General features: G+C 40.3%; 2 protein-coding genes across 4 annotated transcripts in view; one reads left to right on the top strand and one right to left on the bottom strand.

Moving 5' to 3' along the window:
• The window catches only part of RIMKLB (ribosomal modification protein rimK like family member B), a 156,598-nt gene that overhangs the window by 103,423 nt on the left and 25,209 nt on the right, over nt 1–27,966 (bottom strand). The gene's annotated exons all lie outside the window — the stretch shown is intronic.
• On the top strand, nt 233–14,076 carry MFAP5 (microfibril associated protein 5). Of its 2 annotated transcripts, XM_036909921.2 has the most exons (10): nt 238–424; nt 928–987; nt 1,973–2,008; nt 6,635–6,679; nt 6,942–6,974; nt 7,391–7,426; nt 9,368–9,397; nt 10,116–10,203; nt 10,803–10,876; nt 12,158–14,076. In XM_036909921.2, exons 2-10 carry the CDS (start codon nt 930–932, stop codon nt 12,268–12,270), a joined length of 513 nt encoding a protein of 170 aa, XP_036765816.1. In that variant the 5' UTR covers nt 238–424; nt 928–929; the 3' UTR covers nt 12,271–14,076. The 2 variants fall into 2 exon arrangements, with proteins under 2 accessions (XP_057348291.1, XP_036765816.1); XM_057492308.1 differs by lacking the exon at nt 7,391–7,426 and having other exon boundaries at nt 233–424.

Genomic DNA, 27,966 nt, shown 5'->3' with positions numbered 1-27,966 from the left:
TAGGGGCAGACTGGGGAGGTGTGCGGTGAACCACCCCAGCTATTTCGGTGAAAAAGAACTCTTCCAGGGCTGGGGCCAGATTGCATGAGGGAAATAGGCTCATGGAAGAAAGGCGTGTATGAGCTCGGGCCAACCCTTGCAGGGAAGAGCAGTATCGCTCACCAGTGTGGTCATAACCTTCGGAATGAGGGTGTGAGTGACTACAAATTCTGGCCTCATTGCACTAGCCTGGCCTGCCTCTCTCTCTCTCTCTCCCCCTCGCTCTCCCTCATCTCATTGTTTCAGAGTAGGCCAGACTTGAAGTCCTTCCCAGGGAGTGGTCCTATCCATCTTATTCTCCAGCTAGAGTAGGAGCAGCGTGAGAAGGAGAGAGACACATTCAGCAGCCAAAGGATTCAGTGGAAGGAGCAGAGGACCAGAGACAGTGAGTTGTTTGATTGTCTATAACCCTAAATAGACAGAAGGAATGTGTGCATGTGTGTGTGCATATGTGTGTGTACGGGCTGAGGCAGGCAATGGAGAATGTCACTGATTCGGAATTGAGCGGACATTCCAACCATCCATGGAATTCAAACGAAAGGAGAAACCTAGAGGAGCAGATGACATAAAAAAGCCACAGATTCCAAAAAGCAAGATTAAGTGCAAGGGGTAAAAAAGGCCACAGGTGGGGACAAACGGGACCACTGAGAGCCTAAATCTCTGCTTTGGTAGGAAAAAGTCATGAGAGTGAGAATAATGGTAAGTTATCAAAGAAAGATTTTGAAGGAGAAATAAGTGTTGGCTGAAAGAGAGAAAGGACTTGAGTCACACAGGGAACCAGGAGATCTCCTGGGAAGACGAGGGGCCCCGGGCCCTCCGGAGCCCCGGGGCCTGAAGCGCAGTGCTGGCGTGCCGGATGTCACACCCCTCCTCCTGCCGCCCCCTTAGATATGCTGTGCTCGGGACCCAAACTGCTGCTGTGTCTCATCACACTCATCATCCCCTCTGGTGAGTCTCCACCTTTATTCTTTCCTTCCTGAAATGTCGGCCCCTCCCGCTGCGCAGGTGTGGAGGTGTTCATCTGACGGTGGGGAAAAGGAGGGGTGAGTGGGAGGGGCTGTGCTTGCGGCTGAATTCCAGAACCGCCATCAGAGAGAGAACAGATTTCAAAGAAGGAAGGGCCAGGACTCAACTAGAGACAACCTCAGCCTTGGGCAAAGCTGTGCAAAGGTCAGGAAACCAAGACACACACAAGTGCATATTAATCAAGAGGATCACACACATAAATATGCAAGTAAACAAATACCAAAGGAAAGAGTGGCTGATTTACAAATGCACGCATAAACGTACAGAGACCACCTAATGGGAAGCTGGATGAAATTTCCATGGTGAAGGAAAACAGCAGGAACATACACACTCACCACCTGACAAATAGTAGCGCCAGCGCGCACACAAGCGTCGGCACACACTGAAAACGTGTGCCAAATCTATACACAAAACAAAAGTGATCTTCACAGATTTCACATAATCCAGCTAGGAAATTGGCCACAGGAAGTGAGTCTTGAACTCTTTTTTTTTTTTCTCTCATTCTGCCAGATATAATTGCGAGCACATCTTTTTTTTTTTTTTTTTGCCTGTTCAGTAGGGTGGCTAGTGGATGGCTGTGGGGCTGGCAGGGCAGGGCACGTTAGGCAGGCAGCTGTGTCTCTGTGGGCAGGACCCCACTGCTTCTGGCTGGGAATGAGGCGAGGAGGACCTCCTGGGTCAGGGCAGAACAGAGCAGGGCTTTGTCTCGGGAACTTGTCTCTCCTGAGTGTTTCCACATTTGTGTGGAGCACTAATAGTCTGAGTAATTTGTATTGAACTAGATGGAAATACAACACAGACAGATAAAATACTATCACTTTCCCATCATTATCTGGTTCGTCTCATAAAAGCATTGGAGTGCACAGCTGGAGTCACTCACATCCCTTTTCTCCCTCCTTTCGTACAGATTGGACACCCCCAGGGGTCTACGGTCAACGAGGAGGTAGGTGAGCCCTTGAATTTGGGCTCCGCTGGGGTTCTTATCAGGATAATGTAGATGAATGGTTAGCGTTAAAGAATCTGTAAAACAATGTTATCAAGGTGTGGGAAACAGGATCCAGTCCACTAGTTTCCACAGTCTTATTAACCATTCATAAAACTTGCCTTTGTTTTGTTTTACTACTGAAATTCCTTCCTCAGATCTCCCCTCTGCCCATCTCGTGTCCACTCTCCTCTACAAATCTCCTCTCACTCAAAAAAATGCCCGCTAATCCTAACAGAGAGCATTTTCCTATGCAAGTAACAGTGGAGAAACTAAGATGCCCAGACAGGATCGGAAGTCATGTTAGGACTACAGTGAGACTACGGCACACGTGGACAGAACCCGAAAGTTCCGTCTTCCAAAAGGCTGCTTCCGTTAGCCTGATGACGGAAACTGATCAACCTTGCCACTGCCTCCACACATTCAACATAATTATAATTCATTTCTTACTTTTCCCAACTCTTGACAGCATAGCAGTATAGAACCCAGTAATCAAATTGATGACTCACAGCTGGTATTTTTTAATTAACTAGGATAAAGTAAAATAAAAAAAGAGTACAGTTGACTCTTAAACAACATGGGGGGAGCAGCGGCACCAACCTGGGCAGTCAAAAACACTCATATTATTTTTCATTACCCAAAAATTTCACTCCCAATAGTCTACTGTTGACTAGAAACCTGACCAATACATAACAATTAACACATATTTTGTGTGTTATAGGTGTTATATACTGTATTACAATAAAGTTGGAGAAAATTTTTTTTCAAACTGTCACAAACTCCAAAATATTTTCCAATGTATTTATTGAAAAAAAAACACATATGAGTGGACCTGCACAGTTCAAAGCTGTGTTGACCCATCAAGGGTCAACTATACATTGCAAATACATCACTGCAAGAGTAAAGTTACCTTATTAAATTTGCTACAGCTTCATATATGTAAACTGGGGCACAATTTCTCAGTGCAATCTGTACAAAGATAAAAATAGAAAAATAAAACTTTTTTTCTGTTGTTGGTAAAGAGGTCTGAATTCCTAAGTTTCTGAACTTAGATTTCAGCACCAGCAAAAAATAAAAATCTGAATAAATTTCTCTGTGCTGACTAAGGTCCAGTCCTGCTTTATGACTTTGTGATGATTTTCTAGCAGAAATATTCTAAGATATGATGAAAATGTCTCCTTAAGATTCCTTTTCAGGAAATAATTATGAATTCTAGATTAGTATTTATGCAGTGGGAGCTCATGGACAAGCTCATAAACTGAGGACTATGCAGAAAAGCAATACTCTGCCCTGAAATCCTGAGGAAATAACAAGGGTGCTCTCTCCACCCCTTTGCTCTCTGATGGCCTCACTTCTGTTCCTGTGAGTGGCTGGACTGGAATGTAGCACAAAGGAAGGGAGCGGGCAGGCTGGGCTGTCCCCTGGCCAAGCTCCACTCCCCTCTTAATGTCTCTGGAGTGATTTGGGTCAGTGGTTTTCAAATATCCTCTGGGACTGGGGCACACTTGGATTCCCTTTATCAAAATTTGTTTTTGAAAGAAGAAAGCTCACACTGAGTGTTAAAAAAGCTCTTGTCAGCCTGTCTGGAATTTTTAAGAAAGGATGAGGTAAGCAATAAATGGGAAGTTTCTTCAAAATGTTTTATTTGTCCTTTTCCTCAACTACAGTGATCAGTAACTTGACATGCTTTATAAAAAAGTTGTTCTCAGATATCTAAGCTGGCCTGTACATACAGTTAAACAACAAATTTGACTGGATCTATACTGTCGGAACTCAACCAAGAATTAGGAGAAGTGCAAATTGCAGTGCTCCAAAATCTTGCGACTATAGACTATCTACTGTTAAAAGAACATATGGGATGTGAACAGTTCCCAGGAATGTGTTGTTTTAATTTGTCTGATTTTTCTCAAACTATTCAAATTCAGTTAGACAATATCCATCATATCATTGATAAGTTTTCACAAATGCCTAGGGTGCCTAACTGGTTTTCTTGGTTTCACTGGATATGGCTGGTAATTGTAGGTCTGCTTTGGTTATGTAGCTGTATTCCTATTATGTTAATGTGTGCACGCAATTTAATTAGTAGTTTAAAACCTATACATGCTTATGTTACACTACAAGAAGATATCTCAAAGAAATAATCAATCTTCCCATGTTTTCTTCCGTCTGCTGCTTCTATAGCTTTTCTTCTTCCTTCCTAATTACAACCCTTAAGTAGAATTTGTGCCTCATATCAAAATTACCGAGTATCATAATTCTTCCAAGTGGTAAAGATACCTCAAGACAAATGCTGGGCATAGAAGCCACAGGGCATAAATCTGCAAAGAAGTAAAAGGCTAACCTTTTCAAACAATATTGCTTCTCTCTCACTTACCAACTTTACATTTCCCTGTATGGCCCCGGAAGATGACTGGTTAGCCAGAGACGGGTAAGATTCCTCAAGGGAGGAACAATCTAAGACAGGCACAGTCGCAGGGGGGGCATCAGGTGAGAAATTGTGGATCAACAGAAGTGAGGCTTAGAACCTCACCCCCCCGTTTTGAGAGAAATCTTCTGCATCCATGGATGTTTTGTTGCCCTTGTCTAGCTTGGATTAATTAATACTTAGTCTATAGGCACACACCTGATCATCTACATTTGCCCTCTTACAGCACTAAACTATGTTTTCTACCTTTATCTTGCATCTACCTACCACTTCAGCATTTTATTAAAAATAATAATAATAATAAGGGAGAAATGTGGGATTCACATATAAATCAAGTATAAAAATCAAACGAATAATCATATTTGACCTGATTGTTTATAGTTCATGACGCGTGATCAAAACCGAAAGTTTCTGTGATATGACTGCCCCTGCACTGTTCACCATGTAAGAACTTATTCACTATGTAAGAACTTGTTCACCATGTAAGAACTTGTTTGCTATGCTTTAGAAGATTGGAGACTGTTGAGAATTAGGCTTGGGGTTGATTAATGATTGTGCATTGAGTCCCCTATACAGAATTTTATTGTTGTTAACAACCATCTGATCAATAAATATGAGAGATGGCCTCTCAAAAAAAAAAAAAAAAAAGTTGTTCTCACCAGATTTAAATCTGACAGACTGAAAGTGAAAAAAAAAAGAAAAGCCAAATCATGGGGATTTACTGACCCCTAGTGAGTAAAATGGGTTATGGCCATCAGTCATCTCCAATAAAGAATAATTATAGATGGGATATTGGCTAAGTACTTACATGTTAACACTGCTTTGTTATTTTGCTTTTTAAAGTCAAAACAATTTGTTTTAGGAAATGGTGCTATCTAAAGCTTCAGATACAGTTTTCTCAGTTTATCCCAATAGATTCTGCCTCTGGCCTGGACCTTTTCCCATCTTCTCCTGCTTTTACTTTCCAGGGATCAACTGCAAGGCATTCTTTGCCAACATTAGCATTCTGCACCCTCCTACACCTCACTTTCTCACTGAGCATTAGAAAATCACCAACACCACCTTTTGTGGTCACTCTTGTGTATAAACACATCAGCAAACTGATATTCAATTATATCAAAATTATATATATCAAATCACAGTGTCTTTCAATTGAATACTATTTAGCCATAAAAAAAGAAATTTTGCCATTTGCAACAACACAAATGGACCTAGAGGATAATATGCTAAGTGAAAAAAGCCAGGTGGAGAAAGACAAATATCACATGATTTCACTTATACGTGGAATATAAAAACCAAACAAAACAGAATGAACAAAATTGCAGGAGACTCATCGACACTGAGAAGTGACTGGTGGATACCACAGGGAAGGGGTTGAGGTGGGTGGGTGGGGAGGGTGCTGGAGATAAAGGGGCACAAAAATTCTCAATCATAATATAAGTTGGTCACAGGGATGGTAGTACAGCATGGAGAATATAGTCAATGAATCTTTAACATCTTCCTATGTTGACAGATAGTAACTGCACTTGTGGGAGCGAGGATTTAATAACATGTCTAACTGTTGAATCACTGTGTTGTATATTTATATACAATATAAGATTGCAAAAAAAAAAAGACAATGTCTTTGGCAAAGACTTTTAATCTCAAATAAGTACTGCAAAGAGGTCATCAATCCACTGTACTTATTAATAAGCTCAATCACCTCTGGTAAATTATTTTTCTGGTGCTCAGTTTATCATCTGTGAAAATAGGGATTGAAACAGTACCTGGCATATAGTAAACTCAAATTAGCTCTCTACTTTATTGTCTATTGGGACACTGCAGTAACAAATGTTACTCCTGCAATCCAGTGCTTACTCAAAGTCTGAAAAGGGTTTGCCTGTGGAGGGTCATCTGATGGGCCTCTGGTTCATTCAACTCTTAGAGAAAGCTGACACAGGAAAAAGGGATAGTTGGGCAAAGGCTGTATGGGCATTTCATGGAAGGAGGGAAATGTGACATTTGTTTGGGTTACAGGGAGAAGGACTTAGGCTGGGAAGCAAAGGAAAACAGCTGTGAGATATTTGCTATGTATTGGCTGCTGTGCTTAGACTTACCAGGAGTGCCTGGTGGGAGGGGGAACACACAGTGCTCAGAAAGTGTTCTCTGATTTTTTAATTCAGACGATGTGACTCAAGTGACTCCAGAAACATTCACAGAAGATCCTAGTAAGTTATCAGTTTTATTTCTGGTTTTCCCATTGTGGGTAAAAGAATTGAGGATGGTGTCTCTACAAAGAAAAATGAAGATTGGACAAGAGGGTGGTGGGCCCTGAACTAAGGAAGAGCTCGGTCTCATCTCTTCTGTCTCCTTCTGTGACATAATCCCCCACATTTGCCTCTTTTTAGACAAAATCATGCCTTTATCCAGCTTCTCTTTGCCACTTTTCCTACTTACATTTTCATTCCCCCCCGTGTTGTATCTTTGCAGATCTAGTGAATGATCCCTCCACAGATGAAACAGGTAAGATTTACTGCAGTTTTTATAAAATGGCATAATCCTTGTTAATAATTGAATTAATCCTGCATTTTTATCTCTGGGAAAGGCATAAAAGGATTGTGGATGTGTCGTTCACTGACAGTGGGATAAAAGGAAAGAGGCCTCCTAGTCCTCTGAAAAGAGGAAACAAAGTGGATTAATAGCTAAAATAGGGCATGAATGACAACAGCTTCCAACAATTAGTTTAGTGTCAGTTGGCCAAATATTCTTTAGAAAAAAATTCACAATTACTTCAATTAACTCTATTCCCCTGGACATGATATAAAAATCCAGCCAGAGCCCTGGCCTTGTCCTGATATCTCCATTCTTCCCGTTTCTACACTGCCCTCCCCTTGCCAGTGCAAAGCCCTCCTCATACCTGCTGTTTTGTGCCTTTTCAGTTCTGGCTGATATCGCGCCCTCCACAGATGACCTGGGTGAGTTCAGACCTGGGATCCCAGGGCCACTGGGGCCTCTCTGGGCTTTCCCCAGAACCCATTATGGAAGATGGTACAACTGGTGATGGATTCCCACATAGGACTACAGTTTATGTAGCACATTCTTCCAACAATTCAATTTAAAGTAATGACATTTTTGAGCCCCTAACAAGCAGGAACTGTGTTGGGTATAAAGAGAATACCAAGACTTGATCTTTCTCTCAGAGTTGCCAAGACAGGATGAATAAAGGCAAGACAAATATATAAACAAATGAATATTTGGGAACATGAAGGGGAACTTTCTAGAAGTTTTGGTTGAACTAACTCTTGAAAGAAGAATCGGAGCATGTCAGGCAGCCAAGGAAGGAGGGAACGGGCATCCAAGTGAGAGGGAACAGCATGTGCAAAGATGCAAAAGCAAAACAGAGCTTAGCACATTGGGGAAACTGAGTTTTGTTCATGATCAGGGCAAAAACTACAAGGAACAAGTGGTGAGATGTGAGAAGAGGACACAGAAACTGGATTATTTTTAACAAATAGTTACTGAAAACCTGCTACTAGATGCCAGGGATATGAAGAGTGGACAAAATTGGTTTCCTTCTACTATGTATCTCTTGTCTACTTGGCAAGAGAGACAAATGAGTAGATAACTTCATTCAGCTTCACAAAATGCTACAATCAAGATAAAAAAAAAAAAGAAGGTATGGAAGACTCAAAGAGAGTCCTCGACTACATTCAGCGCTGGGGGGTAGGAAAGGCTTTTGGGGAGGCACATGGACTAAGCTGCTTCTTGGAGACAAGCAGAAGTGAATCAAGTGAATAAAAGGGGGGCTAACTTTTAAGTAAAGAAAATAATATGAGCAAAGTTTTCGGATGGAAATGAAAACCAAGCAAAGAGTGGTTTATGCAAAGAAAGCCCCTAATCAGATTTGCTAACTGGAAAACCAAGGAGGATGCTAATGCAGCAGTGGTGATCAGAGACAGTGGCCTGACCTAAGGTAGAGGTGGTGAGGACTGAATGCGAGGTGTAGGGGAGAGGGAATGTTGAAGTGAGGTCCAGTTTTCTATTGGGTAGATGGTGACTTTTGGATAGGTAGTGGTACCATTTCATGAAGAACAGTGACTTGATGAAGAGAAAGGTAAGTTAGTTTGAGATACTTTGGATTTGAAAGATCCACAAACCCCTCCCTAATATAGCACTTGGACTTATAGGAGACTAGAGGGAGATCTGGGCTAGAAGTGTAAGCCTGAGAATTCGCAGCTTATAAACCTGCAGCTGAAACCATGGGACAGATGAGATCACCCGGCACACATCCTATCGTATCCCATCTAGCAGCAGCTGTTCCAAGGACATCTTACAGATGACTCCCATGGTTACTGTGTCCCCTCACATTCATCTTGCTCCTTGACTTGTTCTCCGTTCTGTAAACTAGGCCTATATTTAACTGGCCCCTAGGTTGGGTTTGTCTGTCGCTATGACCCTTGCCATTCGTTCCTGAATAACTTGGATCAAAGACCCCATGATGACATATCTAATTTACAGAGAACAGATTTTCTTTTATGAGGAGAGCTTCTACTCTTTTATTCCCTTAGCTCTAGGAAGAAGCTCTTATGGGCATATGGCTCTTGTGTCCCGACTAAATTTGTTCTTTATCAATAACACAAAAATCCTCATCATGCAACCAATTTTGCAATGCTCTAGGAGAAAAAGGAGAAAGGCAAAATCAGATTTCCCATCTAACTTTTAAACCTCTTCAATTCTGTGGATCCCAACAGCCCATTACGGGTTTTCCTTTAGGAGTTGCTAGAAGAAAGAGTTGTTTTCTCATTTGTTTCTGAATCATGGGTGCCCTGCTTAGGTCCCAAGTGAAGCAACATGACAGGTACAGAGGTGGCAACATGGAGAACTAGTAATAACTAAATAAAATTTCTGCCTTCCAGCCTCACCCAGTGATAAAAATGCCACGACAGGTATGACTGCCTTTTGCATGTCTCCTGCTTAAACTTTTTCTTCTTCCTGGGGATTCCCTACCTCCTTGATCCATGCAGGGTACTCGCTGCACATTCTAGCGTACTTCCATTTCTTTTTCAGAGAATACCTTTCATACCCTTTATTCCCCTGCTTCCCCCTTTTTAATGAGCTCCTATCCTCAAAGTCGCAGGGGAAAGACAGGACTACTGCTGCGTGGTCCCGAAGGAGTCCTCCCCCTAAACCACACTAGGGCTTTATTTGAGGGGGTAGTAGGCAGGTCGGGGAGTGACTGCAAGGACTCAGTATGTCATGGTGAAAATTGCTTTCTCTGATGTACACTGCTGGTTCTGAGGTGCAACTACTGGAACAGAGACCCAGTGACCCACCTAAGAATTCTTATTCTTCAGAATGGGATTATCTTCATTTTAATCTGATATTTTATATTGCCACCTGGATAACCCTAAAAGGACCTTTTCCTAGACAGGCCCTCAGACATTATTTTATCCACTTCTGCCTCCAGGTAAAGAAGCACCTACATTTGATTTTCACCAATTTCCTACTTGGCTCTGCTTTGGTGAACAGGAAGGACATACCCCAACTCACAGTGATACTCTGTAGGGACTACTTTGCATGTTTTCCCCACTCTGTCTCCCCTCCTCCATCCCTCTAACCCTGTGTCTATGCCTCTCCCAATTGTTGTGTTGGGCTTCTTTCCAGATTGCCGGGATGAGAAATTTGCTTGTACAAGACTCTACTCTGTGCACCGGCCAGTCAAGCAATGTATTCATCAGTTATGCTTCACCAGGTAAGGGATCCCCGAGTGCCTCCCAGATCCCAGAAAGCACCTCCCCTGGTATCACCTTTGCATTGGTAACTGCTGAACAAATACTTACTATGGAATTTCAGTCTTTGAGGGAGCAGAAGGTTTTAGCATAAACACTCCCAGCTATCTGTGAAGGTGCCAGCAGCCAGAAGCTGGAGTCTGTGTTGAAGCATAAGGAGAACAGGCTGACCAACAAGCCCAGAGACCAGGGGGCAAGTGAGGGTGGGCTGGAGGAGGAGAGTCCTGAGGGTCACCCTGGAATGTTGCCTTTATTTACACATAGAAAAAGGCTGAAGCAAAAGACCCACTGGTAGAAAACAGTGGGGAGGAATATTAAGGTTGACTAGGTGGAGTGTCACTGAGAAGAGTGATTAATGCCACTCCATGCCCTGCACTCCTGGGAGAGGGGGCTGGAGGAAGAAGTCTGAAATGCTTAAGGAAATCCAGGCAGAGGGAGGACAGATGGGGGAGGGTGAGAAATACAGGGCGGGAAGAGAAACCCTAGGCCTGGGCTGGCTCTCTCAATGCCTTTTTCTGTCTCAATCCCTAACCGTGGCGCTGGCACCATGGCCCTGCGGCAGTTCACGTCGTATGTACGTCATCAACAATGAGATCTGCTCCCGCCTGGTCTGTAAAGAACATGAAGCCATGAAGGGTAAGGTGACGTCTGGGTGTTCGGCGGGAGAGGCAGTTAACACACTGAATAGGTAAACAGGGACAGGATGCTGATGCGTCCAAGTCTGGCTTTGGAGGGGAGCTTCCCCCCTTCACTTCCTTCAGTCCCTGCTACACCAAGTCACCCCAAAAAGCAATCTAAATAAAGCAGTATGTTTAATAAATAAACATAACCCTAAGAAAGATACCCCTCCATCTTTCCAACTAGATTATAACCCCCAACCTTTCCTGTTTCCTGGGTAGAGCTTTCTGAAGCCTCGGCTGCTTTGAAAATCCTCCACCAGGGTTCTGGGTGAAAAGACCAATTCAGCATTATAAATAATAGACTCTGCTAGTCTGCAGCCATGTTCATAACTGTGAAAAGAAGGAGGGAAAAAAACACCCACTAATTTGGAGACAGTAATGTTTGGATACAGCCCATAAAGAGTGGACTGGACATTAGAAACTGGCTACATTATAAACCATCCATCAATTCCAGGAACCATTTACCTTACTTATTGAGAAACTTCAGAGGTAGAGGAAGGTAGAAAGACTTTTTAAAAACAATTTTAAGGGTCCAAAGTGTGTGGTTATAGACCATGCAAGGTGGGAACAAAGATACTGTTCACCTTCCCCACAGCCAGCCCCAGATGCTGACTGTGGTTGGTGAAGGTACCACAGCACAGCCACTTCTGACTCAGGGGCCTGCCTCGGGCTGAGCTCCTGAGTAAGAGCTGTAGTGAGCTTCGCAGAAGGAAACTTGCTGCTGGCCCCCATCAGCACTGTGCAGGCCACCTGCAAGGGAAGCACCTTGAGATTGAGGATGAGTATTTGGGACTCTAGGCACTTTCAAGTGTCTCAGGGTACTTACTCAAGTTAGCTATTTGCACACTATAGTAAACATTTACACCTGTACTGGGTGAGTGGACCTCATGTTTTTGCTAATTAATAAGTCCATAACTAGAATAATCGGGAGCTAGGTATGTGAAGGAATCTAAAACCTACCGCCCACCTGTGCTGGGCTCTTGCACACACTCTGTCACTTTAATAGTCACAGTAGTTTGCCGAGGCAGGTATTTTGATACTTATTTTACAGAAAGGGGTAGTGAGGCTCAGGAAAGTTAAGAAACTTTCTAGTAAATGGTAAGTAACCAGAACTAGGATTCTGACCCAGATCTACTTCTCCTCTACCCATTCACTACACCACACTGCAATCTTCTCTTAAAACACGAGTCCTTGTCCACCTGTGTTCTCATCCTATGATTCTCTGCTCCTCTTCTAGATGAACTTTGCCGTCAGATGGCTGGTCTACCCCCAAGGCGACTCCGTCGCTCCAACTACTTCCGACTTCCTCCCTGTGAAAATGTGAATTTGCAGAGACCCAGTGGTCTGTGATCATCAAGAAAGAGAAAAGAAGAAAGAATGTGTGGGTGGAAGGAAAACAATGCCCTAAGAAGAGGGAACTCCTTGTCCAACCATCGTCAGCTAACCCATAGACAGTAGTGTTTCTTAAACCAATCCCTTTTCAATGTCTAGTTTTTGCTCCATTCCTTCATTTTTCACCCAGAATGATAACATTTATCTCATTTTTCAGTACTTAAAGTACAAAGTCCATATTATTGCATGGTTTTGCTGCTTCCCCATATCATAGACATAGTAGATAACTGATAACCAAGTGGCTTATATACAAATATTCCATATATGGTTTCAAGGGAAAATAAACTGTAGGTAATAATAATTAACCATTGAATTTATCTGAAATAGATCTTAGAGTGGAAGAAGATATCACTGTCTATTTTGAATGGCCATAGAGCTTCATTTATTTTTCTTGTCAAGAGTTTCCTAAATTAACTTGCCATTCATCATGATAATCCTCTCATTTTTTTAACTGTTTTGCTGGATTGTCTTAATATTTGCCTGGCAGGTCTTCTTTATGAGAGGGATCATGGTAATTTTTTCCAGTCCTAGAAAATTCTCCAGAACCAGGAGTTATACAACCCTACCAGCAATATATAAAGACTAGAAAAATCTCCTGCTAAGCTCAGAGGCTGAGGTTAAAGAGACAAGTACTCCAGGGATAGACCTTGGACTCGGAGTCCCTGTTCAACTTCTCATGTAGTTGTCCAATCAGCAACTAGAGCTGGAAAGTCAGTCTTGTTGAGTTACATATTCATAGTAGCATTGAGGGTGGCCCACCGCCACAAATTAGACAACTTAATGTGAAACCAAGTCATGGGTCTGAGTTTCCTTGAGTTGTTGCTATTTCTTTCATCCTCACCATTTACCAAAATCTAGAGAGATTACTGTGTGAATGGATTCTGATGTAGCCTGGTTTGGGGTCTGAAAAGGACATTCAGACTTGAACCTTAATAGGCAGGCATAAAGTTTAACCAATGGTTTAGAGGAAACAGTAAAAGAAACACAATATTCAGACACTCACATTCTTATCCTGGCTCTAGTGGTGACCAGGTAGCCTCAGATAAGTCATGTTCCTCATTAGGCCCTGGTTTAATTTCCCCATGAGAAAGTTAGATTTATGCTACAGCCAAGGTTTCTTTTAATTCTATTATTCTCAAGATTTAAGTGCATTATTCATATTTCTTTAAGTCTAGATGCAATCTAATTCACAACTACTACATCTGCTTCATAAGGGGGAAAAATACCCTGTATTAGGACAGCAATCCTCAGTCATAAAATAATCCCATTATAAGCAACAAACCATATATTATGGACCCTTACATCTGAGTAACTCAGTAGCTTTCTAAAAAAGCCAATGGAATTCAAGTAGGAACTAGGGAACAAATTACACATGACAGAATGCCACTAGGTAGGGGGTCAGACTCCTTTCATATTGCTGAGAAAACTACCTAAATGAAGATCAGACTCTTGCTGTTAAGAAGCAATTAGATTTAGTGGGATTTGCACAACTGATTAAATACTAGAGAAAGCCCCAAAGCGTGTAATCTCTGCTTCCCAGTCTCTAGAAGTAAATGTACTCATCTACAGACAGACATATTTAAATGGCTATTATAGCCACCATAGAGAAATCTCCTAGGCACAGAATTTCCAAAAATCATTTAAGGATATTTCCATTTAAGGATGCCTCCTACTGCAAACTGAGCGAGAGGTGGCCTTCCCACAAAAAAGTACCTCAATGCCATTATTGGATATATTGCAGATTAATTAAACATTTTAAAATAATTTTTTGCCAATTTCCTTCTCAGAGGAGAGTGGTCTTTGGTCCAGTTATTTCTTTTCCTCTTCTTTATTTAGAAAAAAGATCTGAATTTATGTTTTTATCCCACTTTGAAAACAGAGTACCAGTATTGTTCAAATTTCTCTATTCTGTTATCCCCTCTTGTACCCTTTTTCACTCCACAATGATATCATTGGTTCTCTAACATCCCAAATTGATTTGCTCTCTTCCAGAAAATTCCTTGGTTCACCAGAGAATTCCTTTTGTGCCTCTTCAGGCCCATCTGTGTGGCTAGGCGCAGTTTCATGCCTTACGCTCACTTCTCTTTTGCATGATCCAGTTCCCTTGTTTTGCTACTTCCCATTGTTCTGCTCTGTACATTTCTTAAAATAGTTATTGATATGTAAACATTTGATATGTCTTGATGTGTAACATTTCTAGCTTGATAGGTAACATTTACTACATGTCTATATGTAACATAGTTCTTGATGTGTAACATTTCTAACTTGCTTTCCATCCTTTCCTCATCCCTGCAGTCTCATTTTCCCTCCTAACTTTCCCCTCAGAATGGTTCCACGTCACAGTTTGTTCTTGCCGCAGGTCTCTCCGCCCTGCCTTCTCCTCTCTGTTGGCAGGACCCCACGCACATCCCATTTCAGGTCCCTGATGTTCTAGTTTTCTTTCCTTGTTCCTCCCATGAAAGGATTTGAAAGCCTTTTACTCTTTATGGTATTAATATTACCCATTTATTGGTGAACACAAATGACTACCTTCTTAAGCATGCAACTTATATTTTGATGAAAAAGAATTATTTGAACCAAAACAATGACTCTCTATTAATGTCAGGATTAAAGGATCTGGCAAAAGTATTGTCAGCTAGCTTTTGAGATCCATGCCTTTCTGGTACTTTGAAGAGATCGCAGATTCATATGTGTACCCATGAGGTTTACCCTTCCAAAATTAAGTTCATCATGCTGAGATCCTCACTTTTTCCATATTTCATATTTGATTGAAGAAGATTCTTTCTCCTTGATCAAATAAGTTCTGAAAATTCAAGTGTGCACTATACTCTAAATATAGCTTCCTGCACACTTTCTCTGAGTATTCTTTTGAGTCATCAGCAGATGGTGCAAACCCCAGCTGGTCTCCCCACTTCTGGACCTTACTTGTGATGACATCAATCTATGTTGCCAGCCACAGGCGCCTCCTTCCTCGGCTTCGGGGTGTTTGTGGCCAAAGTTGAGTGTTTAACCAAACACTTTACACCTGGTCAGAAGGTACAAGCAACTTGCAACTTCTAAGGTTGCCCTCCCTTCCATCCTGAAGCAGCTGTAACACACCGAAGAAAGAAATCTGAGAAGAAATAGAAAAGAAAAGAGAAGAACACTAGACAGGATGGATAAAGACATGGGAAAAGTGAGGACAGGGTGACAACCAGGAGGCTGGAAGATGAGGCCCCACAAGTCTGGGAGCCTGAAGGGGATTTTCAAAGTGTGGTAAAGAGGTCCTGAGGGATCTGGAGGTCAGGGTGGACTGGAAGGACATCAGGGGTGTAGTGGAGGAGAGGCAGGGCTGTTCCTACTGTTTTGTCAACTCAGGGAGGCAAAGATTTGGTGAAACATACAACAGTGCAATAAAAATTGAAATCTTTTACTTGTAGTCTTCTCACCCACCAAACCTAAGGGAAAGTGACGAGTTGAGCTTTTCTATGGTGGTGAGAGGAACAGATGGCCACAGTTTTTTTTTTTCTAAAAACCAGTCAAGCAAAGCCAGAAGCAGCAGTCAGACAACTTCTGGGCAGAGCCTGAGATGGAAAAAGCAAATGTTGTTTATATAAATAGAGGTGCAAAGCCCATAGTTTCCTGTTGACAAATTGAGCTTCACTTCACCTCAAACCCTCAATTTAAAAAAAAATACCTGATAATGGTTTGGGGTTTTTTTTTTCAATTTGTCCAATCACTTTCAGTTAAAGCTCTACTTTTTTCTTACCCAGGGGTCCTGCAGTTTTTTTTTCTCTCTCTCTCTGGTACTTTTCTCTTCCCTCTTCTTTTTCCTTTCTTCTGTGTGTTTACCTAGTCATACATCTGTACCATGTAGCTTCATGGGGTACATTAGATTTACCCAACAATCCATAAGGACACAACTGAGGATGATCTCAGCAATTTGTATGAGATTCGCCTCCTCTCCTAAGCCCCTAAAAAAGATAACAGATGAGCCTTGAGCTAGTATAAAGAAATAATCTAATGGAAAATAACTGAGTGATCCCTAATGGATTGACAGGTGTTGAGGTAGCAACTGCATCATTATATACTATTTCCTAATCGGTTGTTCTGCCTCAATGGTCAAACACAAGGTGTTATGATAAAAGGTAATGAGAACTGTACAGAAACATACATTTCTTCCATTTGTTCAAAAGACTTCCACATACCCATTCATTCTTGAAAATGAATGAGATTTGGGAGGGAAAGGCAATAAAATAATATCAATACAACTAGGTTTATGGAAAATGTTTAATATTAATATCAAAATCAATAGGTGGGGAAAACAAAAATTACTTCAAAAAAATTGCAGCTCTTTCATTGGTTATTAAGAGAAACTAGCTTAAATAATTTCTCTTTTGCCACATAGCAACTGAAAAATATTTTATCCTCTATGCACAGAGCATCTACACCCCAAATCAAACTGGTTCTAGGTATGACATGCGTTTACATCATCCTGTTCACTGTGATTGACAGGAACAACTGAAGGTTCTATTTGTTTTGGAGACTAGAACTAGAGGGTGCCATCCTGCTTGTTTTCTCATTTATCACAGGATGCAGAATGCTTTCTGCCCATCAACTGAGGGATGTGGTACATGCTCCCTTATTCAAAGCTGGGGCTGACTGCTGGCATCTCTTCTGCTTTCACACACTGCAAGGACTACCCAGGAACTCTGCTCCTTCCAGATTCTGTGGGGACAGCCAGCCACTGGGAGCTATGAATCTGGCCAGAATGAAGTACATGGGAAATACCAGAGATGCTCAGTTTTCCTCTTCTCACGATAGAGAATTAGTGTTTGCTGTTTACTCAATCGTTTAATCAATGATTCTTTGATTCCTTTAGGAAATATAGCAAATGTTTCAAAGCATGGAGCTAAACTACATGTGTACAAACCCTGACTCCACCACTGTGATCTTAACCCTTCTGGGCTTCAGTTTCTTCAAGGGTAAAAGGAGAGTTCAAGGATAACAAACGCTTAGGACCATTGTAACAGTAAACGAATTAGAAGGTGAGAGGAGACCCTATTGACTATGTCCCTGTACCTGGCACAGTGCTGGGCATACGGAGTTGGGTAAAGCATGGGCTCTTCCCTCAAGGAGATTAGAGGCTCTTCTTTATTCCTCAACTCATTTCTTTCTATTTTAAAGGACACTCTTGCCTCCTACAGTGGCATATATTTTCTTGTTTTCTTTTTGATAAAGTAATGCTTTAATTTATACCACAAATTTATTGTGTTTCCTCCTGTTAGGGACAGAGAGGCCTTTAATTTCATACAGTCCTGCCCACATGCCCCTTAGCCCCTGCTCCCTAAGTTTTGGTCAGGTGAGCTTCCCATTTATATCTGAGTTCTTTTCTCCCATTCCTATTTCTATTCTGTCTTCTCCTCTGCCCCAGGGCATACACGACCTTTGCTTGCCTTGCGTATGAACTTTCTCCTCCACTTACACAGTGATAGCCAACAGCTTGCATGGGGAGGGAGTACTCACTTATCACTCTCAGCCTTCCAACTGTTCAATTCGTTGAAGTCTTTGAATTAACCAGTAATGTTTTTTCTTGAGGTGAAATGCATATAACACACAAGAACCTCTGTAACGTGGACAATCCAGCGACATTCAGTGCAGACAATCTACTTTCAAAACTTTTTTATCATGTCCATTAAGCAGTCATTTCCAATCCCTCTCTCCCCAGCTACCAACCAGCCAGCAGTCTGCTTTCTGCCTCCCTGGATTTTCCTATTCTGGGTTTTTCATACATATGAAATTATCCAGTATGTGGCCTTGTGTCTGCTATAATCGTGATTTTTAAGATTATCTGAAGGGGCATAATTATTAATTATGGAGTATATCCAGGATAATTGTCTCAATAGGGAGAACTTTGATATTACTTCTTATGCTGTACCTCTTTAAGGTACTGGTGGATGGGGTCTAAAGTAACCAGGATATGTGGGAAGCAGGGCCATGCTAAATAATTAAGCGAAGTGTTGAGTGTACTGAATGGTTAGTGGTGTTTTTTTCTGATTGTGCTGAGGTAGTTGATTCTCTGTCCCCCTCTGGTAACAAAGTGTCGGGGTTCTTGTTGGTACTTCCAGCCAATGAATGGGTGGGTGGAGAAGGAGGAAAGATGTGGGGTCCAGGGGAGAGAAAGACACCAGGTTCAAGTGTGTAAAAAGAATTTGGAGGGGCTGATAGCAAATAGTTGTTTCTCAAATCTCATCAAGGATATGGAATTTAATTAAATCAAGAAGGGGTGTTATTTGATTAGCAGTCATGGACTGATGGTTGAGAAAGGCAATGTTTAGTACAGACCCTAAATAAAAACAACAAAAAGAAAGAATTTGCTAATATGGTGCCAGATCTTACTTGAGCAGAGGGTGAGCTGATTCCAATAACTGTTCGGGACTATTCAGACAGAAATAGAGTGAAGAATGCCAATTCTACAGACAGAATGTTTCTAATTATGCTATGCTTTCTTTAGCAATTGTTCCTTGTCCACTTTGAGCTATTTTTTGTGAAGATTATCCCTACCAGTAGGTCCTAGCCATGACAATCAGACAACACAAAGAAATAAAAGGCATCCAGATTGGTAAGGAAGAAGTTAAACTGTCCTTGTTTGCAGATGACATGAAATTGTACATAAAAAACCCTAAGGAATCCACCCTAAAACTACTAGAACTATAGCTGAATTTAGCAAAGTTGCAGGATACAAAGTTAATACACAGAAATCTGTTGCATTCGTATACACTAACAATGAACTAGCAGAAAGAGAAATCAGGAAAACAATTCCATTTGCAATTGCATGAAAAAGAATAAAATACCTAGGAGTAAACCTACAAGGAGGTGAAAGACCTATACCCTGAAAACTACAAGACGCTCATGAGAGAAATTAAAGAAGACACCAGTAAACGGAAATACATCCTATGCTAATGGATAGAAATAATTAATATTGTCAAAATGGCCATCCTGCGTAAAGCAATCTACAGATTCAATGCAATCCCTATCAAAATACCAACAGCATTCTTCAACAAACTAGAGAAAATAGTTCTAAAATTCATACAGAACCACAAAAGACCCCAAAGAGCCAAAGCAATTGTGAGAAGGAAGAATAAAGCTGGGGGGATTTTGGTCCCTGACTTCAAGCTCTACTACAAAGCCAAGTAATCAAGACATTTTGGTACTGGCACAAGAACAGACCTATAGATCAATGGAACAGACTAGAGAGCTCAGATATAAACCCAAGCATATATGGTCAATTCATATATGATAAAGCAGCCATGGATATACAATGGGGAAATGATAGCCTCTTCAAAAACTGGTGTAGGCAAACCTGGACAGCTACATGTAAGAGAATGAAACTGGATCATTGTCTAACTCCATACACAAAAGTAAACTCAAAATGGATCAAAGACCTGAATGTAAGTCATGAAAGCATAAAATTCTTAGAAGAAAACACAGGCAAAAATCTCTTGAATATAAACATGAGCAACTTCTTCCTGAATACATCTCTTGGGAAAGGGAAAAAAAAGCAAAAATTTACAAATGGGATTACGTCAAACTAAAAAGCTTCTGTACAGCCATGGACACCATCAGTAGAACAAAAAGGCATCCTACAGTACAGGAGAATATATTCATAAATGACATATCCAATAAGGGGTTAACATCCAAAATACATAAAGAACTCACAAACCTCAACATCCAAAAATCAAATAACCTAATTAAAAAATGCATGGAGGATATGAAGAGACAATTCTCCAAAGAAGAAATTCAGATGGTCAACAGGCATATAAAAAGATGCTCCACATTGCTAACCATCAGGGAAATGCACTTTAAAACCACAATGAGATATCACCTCACAACACTTAGGATGGCCAACAACCAAAAGACAAGTAACAACAAATGCTGGTGAGGATGCAGAGAAAGGGGAACCCTACCACACTGCTGGTGGGAATGTAAACTAGTTCAACCATTGTGGAAAGCAATATGGAGGCTCCTCATAAAACTAAAAATAGAAATACCATTTGACCCAGGAATTCCACTCCTAGGAATTTATCCAAAGAAAACAAGATCCCAGACTCAAAAAGACATATGCACCCCTATGTTTATCGCAGCACTATTTACAATAGCCAAGATATGGAAGCAACCTAAGAGTCCATCAGTAGATGAATGGATGAAGAAGAGGTGGTACATATACACAATGGAATATTATTCAGCCATAAGAAGAAAACAAATCCTACCATTTGCAACAACATAGATGGAGCTAGAGAGTATTATGCTTGGTGAAATAAACCAGGCAGAGAAAGACAAGTACCAGATGATTTCCCTCATTTGTGGAGTATAACAACTAAGTAAAAAACTGCAGGAACAAAACAGCAGCAGACTCACAGACTCCAAGAAGGGACTAGCAGTTACCAAAGGGGAGGGGTTGGGGAGGGTGGGTGGGGAGGGAGGGAGAAGAGGATTGTGGGGTATCATGATTGGTGCACATGGTGTGTGTGGATCCTGGGGAACAGTGTAGCTCAGAGAAGACAAGTAGGGACTCTGTGGCATCTTACTACACTGATGGATGGTGACTTCAGTGGGGTGTGGGGTGGACTTGGTAACATGGTTGAGTTTAGTAACCACAATGTTTTTCATGTGAAATCTTGATAAGAGTGTATATCAGTGATACCTTAATAAAAAAAGCAAGATGCAAGAATGTATTTATGATTCCATGGTAGTAAAGCCATAAAATAACACTCCATGTGTGTATATTTGTGTCAGTGTAGAAAAAAAGTAAATGTGGAGAAAAATACAGCAAGATGTAATTCAAGGATATATCTGGGATATATACTAGAACTCAGATATGTAGAGAGGGTACTGCAATGGGTGGAAAAAGGAGGAAAATGGATTGAGGGAAAAAAATTCAAAAGTAAAGGAAAAAACAATGCATTAAGTTTTAAAGCATATGTGCTATCATATTATTATTATAAAAATTATGTATAAGAGTAGGCATATGCTTAAATAAATTAGTCTAAACATTTTTTGCATACTTATAACCACATTGAAAAAAGCTAAGATGAAAATAATAGGTCCAAGGTTGATGTCTAACAATCTCCAGTATAACCATTTTAAAAAATAAAACTGGCCATTAAAGAGAAGTTTGTAATTTTTTATTTTTATAAATGAGACTTTTTGAACATGTTTGGATATATATTTGTATATTTGTCTAATTATTTCCTAGGGTAAATTCCCAGGAGTACAGTTGCTGGGGCAAAGGGCATATTTTAAGGGATTGGTATATATGTGATGATAAATTATCTGCTAGTTAAGTTGTACCTATTTGTATTTCCATCAACAGTTTGTAAGAATGCCTGTTTCTTCACAACATCGTCAATGCTAGGTACTCACAGCCTTTTAAATCTTTGCTTATGTGATATAATAAAAGAGCATCTTGCTGTTTTAATTTTTTTTAAAAAAGAGATTATTCCTACCACTCATGGGAATCATATCATTTCTCTTATTAAATCACTGCACAAACCCATGTGGAATTTGGTCTTCAGAATGCAGCTACCCACAAAAGAAAACAGATCTCCATGTTATTTGGAGCATCTTTAATTTTCCCTGGCATTTCAGCTGGTTAAAAAGCAACTAAGCAATTCACATACACATCAATTTTTCAAAAGTATATGAAGTCATACAAACACATCATTTTAGAGCTGGGAAAGATTCTTGAGGTCTTCTAGGCCACTATTTATCAAATTTAGGTTCCAAACTGACCACCTGCTTTGGAATTAATGGGAGTTTGTCAAAAAGTTAGAATCTTGGGATGCACAACAGACTTACTGAATCAAAATCTGAAGGGATTAAACACTGTAATCTTCAGTTTCATACACTCACTCACACTGAAGTGTGAGAACATCAAAACTGCTCACACACGTTGTATTACTAATCAGAAAACTTGTGAACCATGAGATTAGATAACTTGATAATCACAATTTCTATTTTTGAAATATCTGGTCTTCTAAATATATCAGCTATTGTGATACTAGTTTATAAAAACCATCATTCTTTATGGGGTTTCTTCCATGTACTAGGTATCATGCTCAGTCACTTGTTGACATTAATCTTTAACAGTCCTGCAAGATAGTTGCTTCCAAACTCTGAGCCTCAGTGTTCATTTCTGAAATTGGGATAATAGTCCCAACCTCTTGGATTTCAATGAGATAATATATGCAACATGCTTAGCCCAGAAACTGACATGAAGTAAGAGCATGCACAATAAAGGTTAGATTTTTTTTACTAATATTTGTTCAGGTTTTGCACATGGGGAAACTGAAACATATGAGGCAATACACTCAAAGACTTTGCTAGGAAATGGTGGAGACAGAATTGATATCTTTATATGCTTGATTACAAACCCGAGCCCTTCTCACTGCTGTATACTATATCTCACTGCGCGCATGATCGATGAAGCTTCTTTAGTTACTCTTCCCATCAAAAAGCACCCTTCAGCCCTTTGCCCAGCCCTGGGCTTTTGATGAATACTTGTCTATTTGTTCTCTCAACCTCAATGAGGCAGCTGCACAGCAGCAGATGAGTGAGTAATTCCTGTATATGTTGAAAGTTCTGTCCCTCAACTTCTTCATATCCCCAGAGAAATTCAGTAATATGTCTGGCAGTAAACTGAGAAAAACAAAAATCAGGAAATGCAGAAGTTGAAGCACTCCAAAAACCACACTTTCACCCACGCGGACCCTTTTTGGGCTCTTTCAAAAACAACAAGTATCATATTGAACAATCTACCTGGTCCCCAAAAATAGCAGCCTGGAGAATTATCACCTTGGCTCTCAGACACAGGAACGTATGCCCTGGAGAGTTCCCGGGAGGCCTACTGGCCTCGGGGCCTGGCCATAATGAGACCTCACTTCGCACTTCCCATGATAAAGACTAACAGTGGTGAAGCCCAGATGTCCAAGACCCAGCTCAGCCAACCGAGGTGCAATTTCCAAGTCATGTTGTTCTTGTGAAAAATAAGCTAACCAGGTTGTCCTGTGGTTTTTCAAGAGAAGCTGATGAGGGGAGAGGGTATTTAGTAAGGAAAAATAGCTTTTAAAAATAGATGAATGGAACTCCACAAAGATTGTTTTTTACATCTCACTAACTCTAGCTCCCGAGGAATGAAAAATGCTATTGTAATATATAAGACATGTAACTTCCCTTTGAAAGATGAAGTGAACAGGGAACATGGCTTTCTTTGAAGTAATGTTATTTCCTTATGCTAGACAAATCATGGGTTTTTAATAACGTTTTTTAATAGCCATTACAAGTTATTTTGCTCTGGACTTTGTTAGAAAGTTTTCCTTAAGAAACTTATATGAAATACGAATAATATCTCAATGCCATCTGTCATCATTGTTCTGTTATGAGCCATCACTCAAACCATCCTAAGCTGCTCATTGTTGCCCAAATGTATGAAGTACAGCCACATTACTCCCTTCGCTCAGGTTGTCTCCGTTCCCTGGAAAGAGGATGCGAAATTTCATCAAGCATGTTCTACATATTCTAAATACCATGCTTTCAAATTCACATAGTAGCTATCTGAATTCATGGCATAAGTGAGTGACACATGTCCCATTGCTGAGATGACAAAAGGTAGTCAGACCACTATTTGGGATGCTTTAGCAAGGATTCATGCTTTCTACAGAGAATTACAGAATCATTTTCTCAAATGTTTTTCCCCCATTAAACTGTCCTATAAAAGACTAAAATAAGAAATGCTGTACATCTGAGGATGTAATTCCCAATAATCCATGTTAGGCCGAAATTTCCCTGGAATTGATAGTTCACCTTTAACACTTACATGATGCTATATTAGCAAGCATACTTGTGGGCCTGCCAGATGCGGGCTAACTCTACATACAAGAGAGCATTTAAGTCATTGAAATTTTGCATGTCATGAAGTCTTTTACAAGAAGTTTTACACAAGGGTGAGAGAGGATAGCAGAGAAAAACAATAAACATGAGGAAAGTGAATGAGCATATTATATTCTACTTTAACTTTTTAAATAAAAATACTGTTTTCCTCTAATCTTTGAAAAACCTTCGTGTTCTAGGATAGCATGATATGTTTATCTTAACTACTCCGTGACGTGTGGTTATGCCCCCAGATTTAGGGATATCTCTACATATGCATATTCCATTCTGGCAAGCATAGGCTAGATGAACACTAAGGTTCCTTCAACTTTGAGATGCTATGACTCTGTAATTTTTAGCCTTGTCTTTTATTGATATTTAGTTATTTTATATTGTCATTTAGGTATTGTCTATTTTTAAAGCCTTAGATAAAAAAACTAAAGGAATGAAATTCAGTTTTCAAAGATGGTGTTCATAAATTACTTACAGAAGCATTTTTTGAATTGCCCCCATAGGGAGAGAACACCAAAACAGACACCAAATTTTTTTCCCTCCATAACCTTCATTTTCAAGTACCAAATATCTAAAACATTTATATATGTTGATGAGAATCTTCTTTATAATACATAATATATGTACTAAAAAAGGAAGATTTTCACACAGAAAATGATATTTTACAGGAATATTCACTGAGTATTTTGTGTTGTATTTATTAGATTTTGCCAGCACCTTATCAAATGTACTTTATAAAATGAAGTACTTATAAAATATACACAGATAATTCTTCTTTAGAAACCAGTTTGGAGGAATTGACTCAATAGCCACCTTTCTAGAATCTCATACCACCTGGTCTTGTGTGTTTCCCAGCATGCATTTGATTTTTCTTTGGTGCTTGGCTGAGACTAATGTCCCATCACTGAACTAAGAGGTGAGAAACACATTCTGGCTAAAAATGTGATGAACACATACTCTCCTTTTTTTTAACTGAAATATCATTGATATACAATCTTACATTGGTTTCAAATATATAACACAGTGATTCAACAGTTACCCATATTATTAAATCCTCACCTGACAAATGCAGCTACTATCTGTCAACATAGGAAGGCATTACAGAATCATTGGCTAGATCCTCAATGCTGTACTACCGTCCGTATGAACAACTTTTATTATGATTGAGAACTTTTGTGCCCCTTTATCCCCCCAACCCTCTCCACCACTGACCACCCTAACCCCTCCCCATGGTATCCACCAGTCAATTCTCAGTGTCTGTGAGTCTACTGCTGTTTTGTTCATTCTGTTTTGCTTTGTATTTATATTCCACAAATAAGTGAAATCATATGGTATTTGTCTTTCTCCACCTGGCTTACTTCACTTCACATATTGTCCTCTAGGTCCATCCGTGTTGTCACAAATGGCAGGATTTCTTTCTTTTTTGTGGCTGAATATTATTCCATTGTAAATATGTACCACCTCTGCTTTATCCATTCATCTATTGACTGACACTTTTGTTGCTTCCATATCTTGGCTATTAAAAATAATGTGGCAATAAACACAGGGGTGCACGTATCTTTTAGAATCAAGGACTTTGTTTTCTTTAGGTAAATTCCTAGAAGTGGAATTACTGGATTGCATGATATTTCTATATTTAGCTTTTTGAAGAACCTCCATACTGCTTTCCACAGTAGTAAATTGGTAGCTGCACCAATTTACATTCACACCAACAGTGCAGAGGGTTCCCAAACACATACTCTTTTGACAAAATAGAGTTCCAGGGTCCATGTTTCAATTAGATTTAGATTTAATTACTTACTAGGCCAACTGTCTACATTTTTTATATGTCACATACATAATTTACTGAGTTTGCCTGACATATGAAGCCAAACCCAATACTAAATGATATGGGGAAAAAAATCCTCTACAGCTCTGATGAAGATTTCTAAATTGGTGTGGCCAACCTGACTAAGATCTACAGGATTGCTTTTAACAGCATGACAGTATTTTGTGGGCTGTGAAGTAAGGCTGACTTCATTTCAAATCTCAATCCCAGCTTCTCTACTTCCCAGCTATTGTCCGGGCTCGTTAGATGATACGTTGGTGAATAGAAAAAACGGAATCTCTCCTTAGTCAGAGCTGAACAGAAAGGAGGGCCCTTATCTGAGAAGCTACTGAGCCATAATTTAAAGCCATAATTTCCTAGTTTCAACCAGACTGTATACATGTATGTGTGTGTTTAAAGGAGTCTGCCACTAAGAAGCACATGATTCCACTTCTAGTTTTGAAAACAGGGACTCAGATACTTGTACGCACATCTTTATTGCAACGTCATTCACAATAACCAAAGGTGGAAGCAAACCACATGTCAATCCACAGAGCAATGGATAAATAAAATGTGGTATATACGTACAATGGATCATCCAACCATAAAAAGGAATGAATGATGTATGTCAGAACATGGATGAATCTCGAAAACATTATATAAAATGATACAAGCCAGACACAAAAGGACAAATGTTTCCACTTATATGAAATATCAAGAAAAGGCAAATTCATACAAACAGAAAGGCATTAGAGGTCACCAGGGCCTGGGAGGAGGGGAAATGGTGAATTATTGCTTAATGGATATAAGGCTTCTTTGGAAGGGGTGAGGAAAAGGTTTTGGAAACAGACAACGGTGATGGTTGCACAACATCGTGAATGTAATTAATGCCACTAATTCATACACTTAAAAATGGTTAGAATACAAAAAAGAAAAAAAAAGAAACTAAAACCAAACAAAGAAGCATGTGGGTCAGCAATGGGCCGGCTTATTTATTTCCGGCTGGAACAAAGAGGTCTCATTTGAAAACGGGAAGCTACAAAAGGAACGAATACAGTTTTGCAGAATCATGTGACATACAAGCTGCAGTGTCAGTGAGGGGCCTTCTTGCTGATGCAGCTGGGAAATTTCTATTTTTTGCATGTAGAGAGGTTACTATCTCTATGAATTAATATTTATCTTTTGGAAGGATGTGTGTGAGGGTGTGTATATGTATATTTGTGTGTGTGTGTGTTATTCTCTGGACAGCTGGATGAAAGTATGGTGAAGGCCCAGCTCACATCCAAGCACACAACTTAAAGAGACGGGATTGCACGTGTCCACACCCACGGAGGCCTCTGCAGAGATCTTGGAGCCTCCTTCCCTCCTTCCCTGACCCATCTATCCTGTGGAATTCACAGCGCCAATGGTGACCACGCTCTACTGACTCTCTGGTGCCCTGAGGAATCTTTTCTCAAGTCTTAGAGCTCTGAATATCTAAAGAGGAAGCATGGATTCTTGGGTAAAAATAACCCGGCAACCCAAGGTAGAGTGTCTTATGGAGAGAAGCTAAAAGAAGAAAGTCTATAACAAACAGGACTGGACTGGAGGAGTAGGAACAGGTTATGAGAAGAGCTCCTGTGAAGAGTTCAATTCTTGGGAAATTTTTTTCTTAAACTATAAAAAAGCCATAATTAACCTATTAATTTATATGACTTCTCTCACAGGAAGTATTCCCCTTAGTTTCCCCAACACTTCAGTAAAATGTTCTGTACCATTACAATGTGGTGTGGCTGTATTGGAGGAGAGTATGAACGGCATTGTAAAGAGGTGTGGAGTTTGCACCCCACTAAGTCCACTTCCTCCCAGAGTCCTGCAGAGTGAGCTGGCATCATGCCCTCCTGGTCTGGGGACCCAAGTGGGGCAAAGAATTTGCAGTCCATAGAATC

The sequence above is a fragment of the Manis pentadactyla genome, chromosome 14, assembly GCF_030020395.1.
Source record: "Manis pentadactyla isolate mManPen7 chromosome 14, mManPen7.hap1, whole genome shotgun sequence".
NCBI classification, from domain to species: domain Eukaryota; kingdom Metazoa; phylum Chordata; class Mammalia; order Pholidota; family Manidae; genus Manis; species Manis pentadactyla.
The sequence above is the reverse complement of the archived record's forward strand: the minus strand, read 5'-3'. Positions and strand labels throughout refer to the sequence as shown.

What these genes read in the sequence shown, in the direction of transcription:
- MFAP5 (XM_036909921.2), top strand. Translation starts at nt 930, where the DNA reads ATGCTGTGCTCGGGACCCAAACTGCTGCTGTGTCTCATCACACTCATC. An exon ending in CACACTCATCATCCCCTCTG is followed by an intron (nt 988 to 1,972) that starts GTGAGTCTCCAC and finishes CCTTTCGTACAG; the next exon opens with ATTGGACACCCCCAGGGGTC. An exon ending in GCCCTCCACAGATGACCTGG is followed by an intron (nt 7,427 to 9,367) that starts GTGAGTTCAGAC and finishes TCTGCCTTCCAG; the next exon opens with CCTCACCCAGTGATAAAAAT.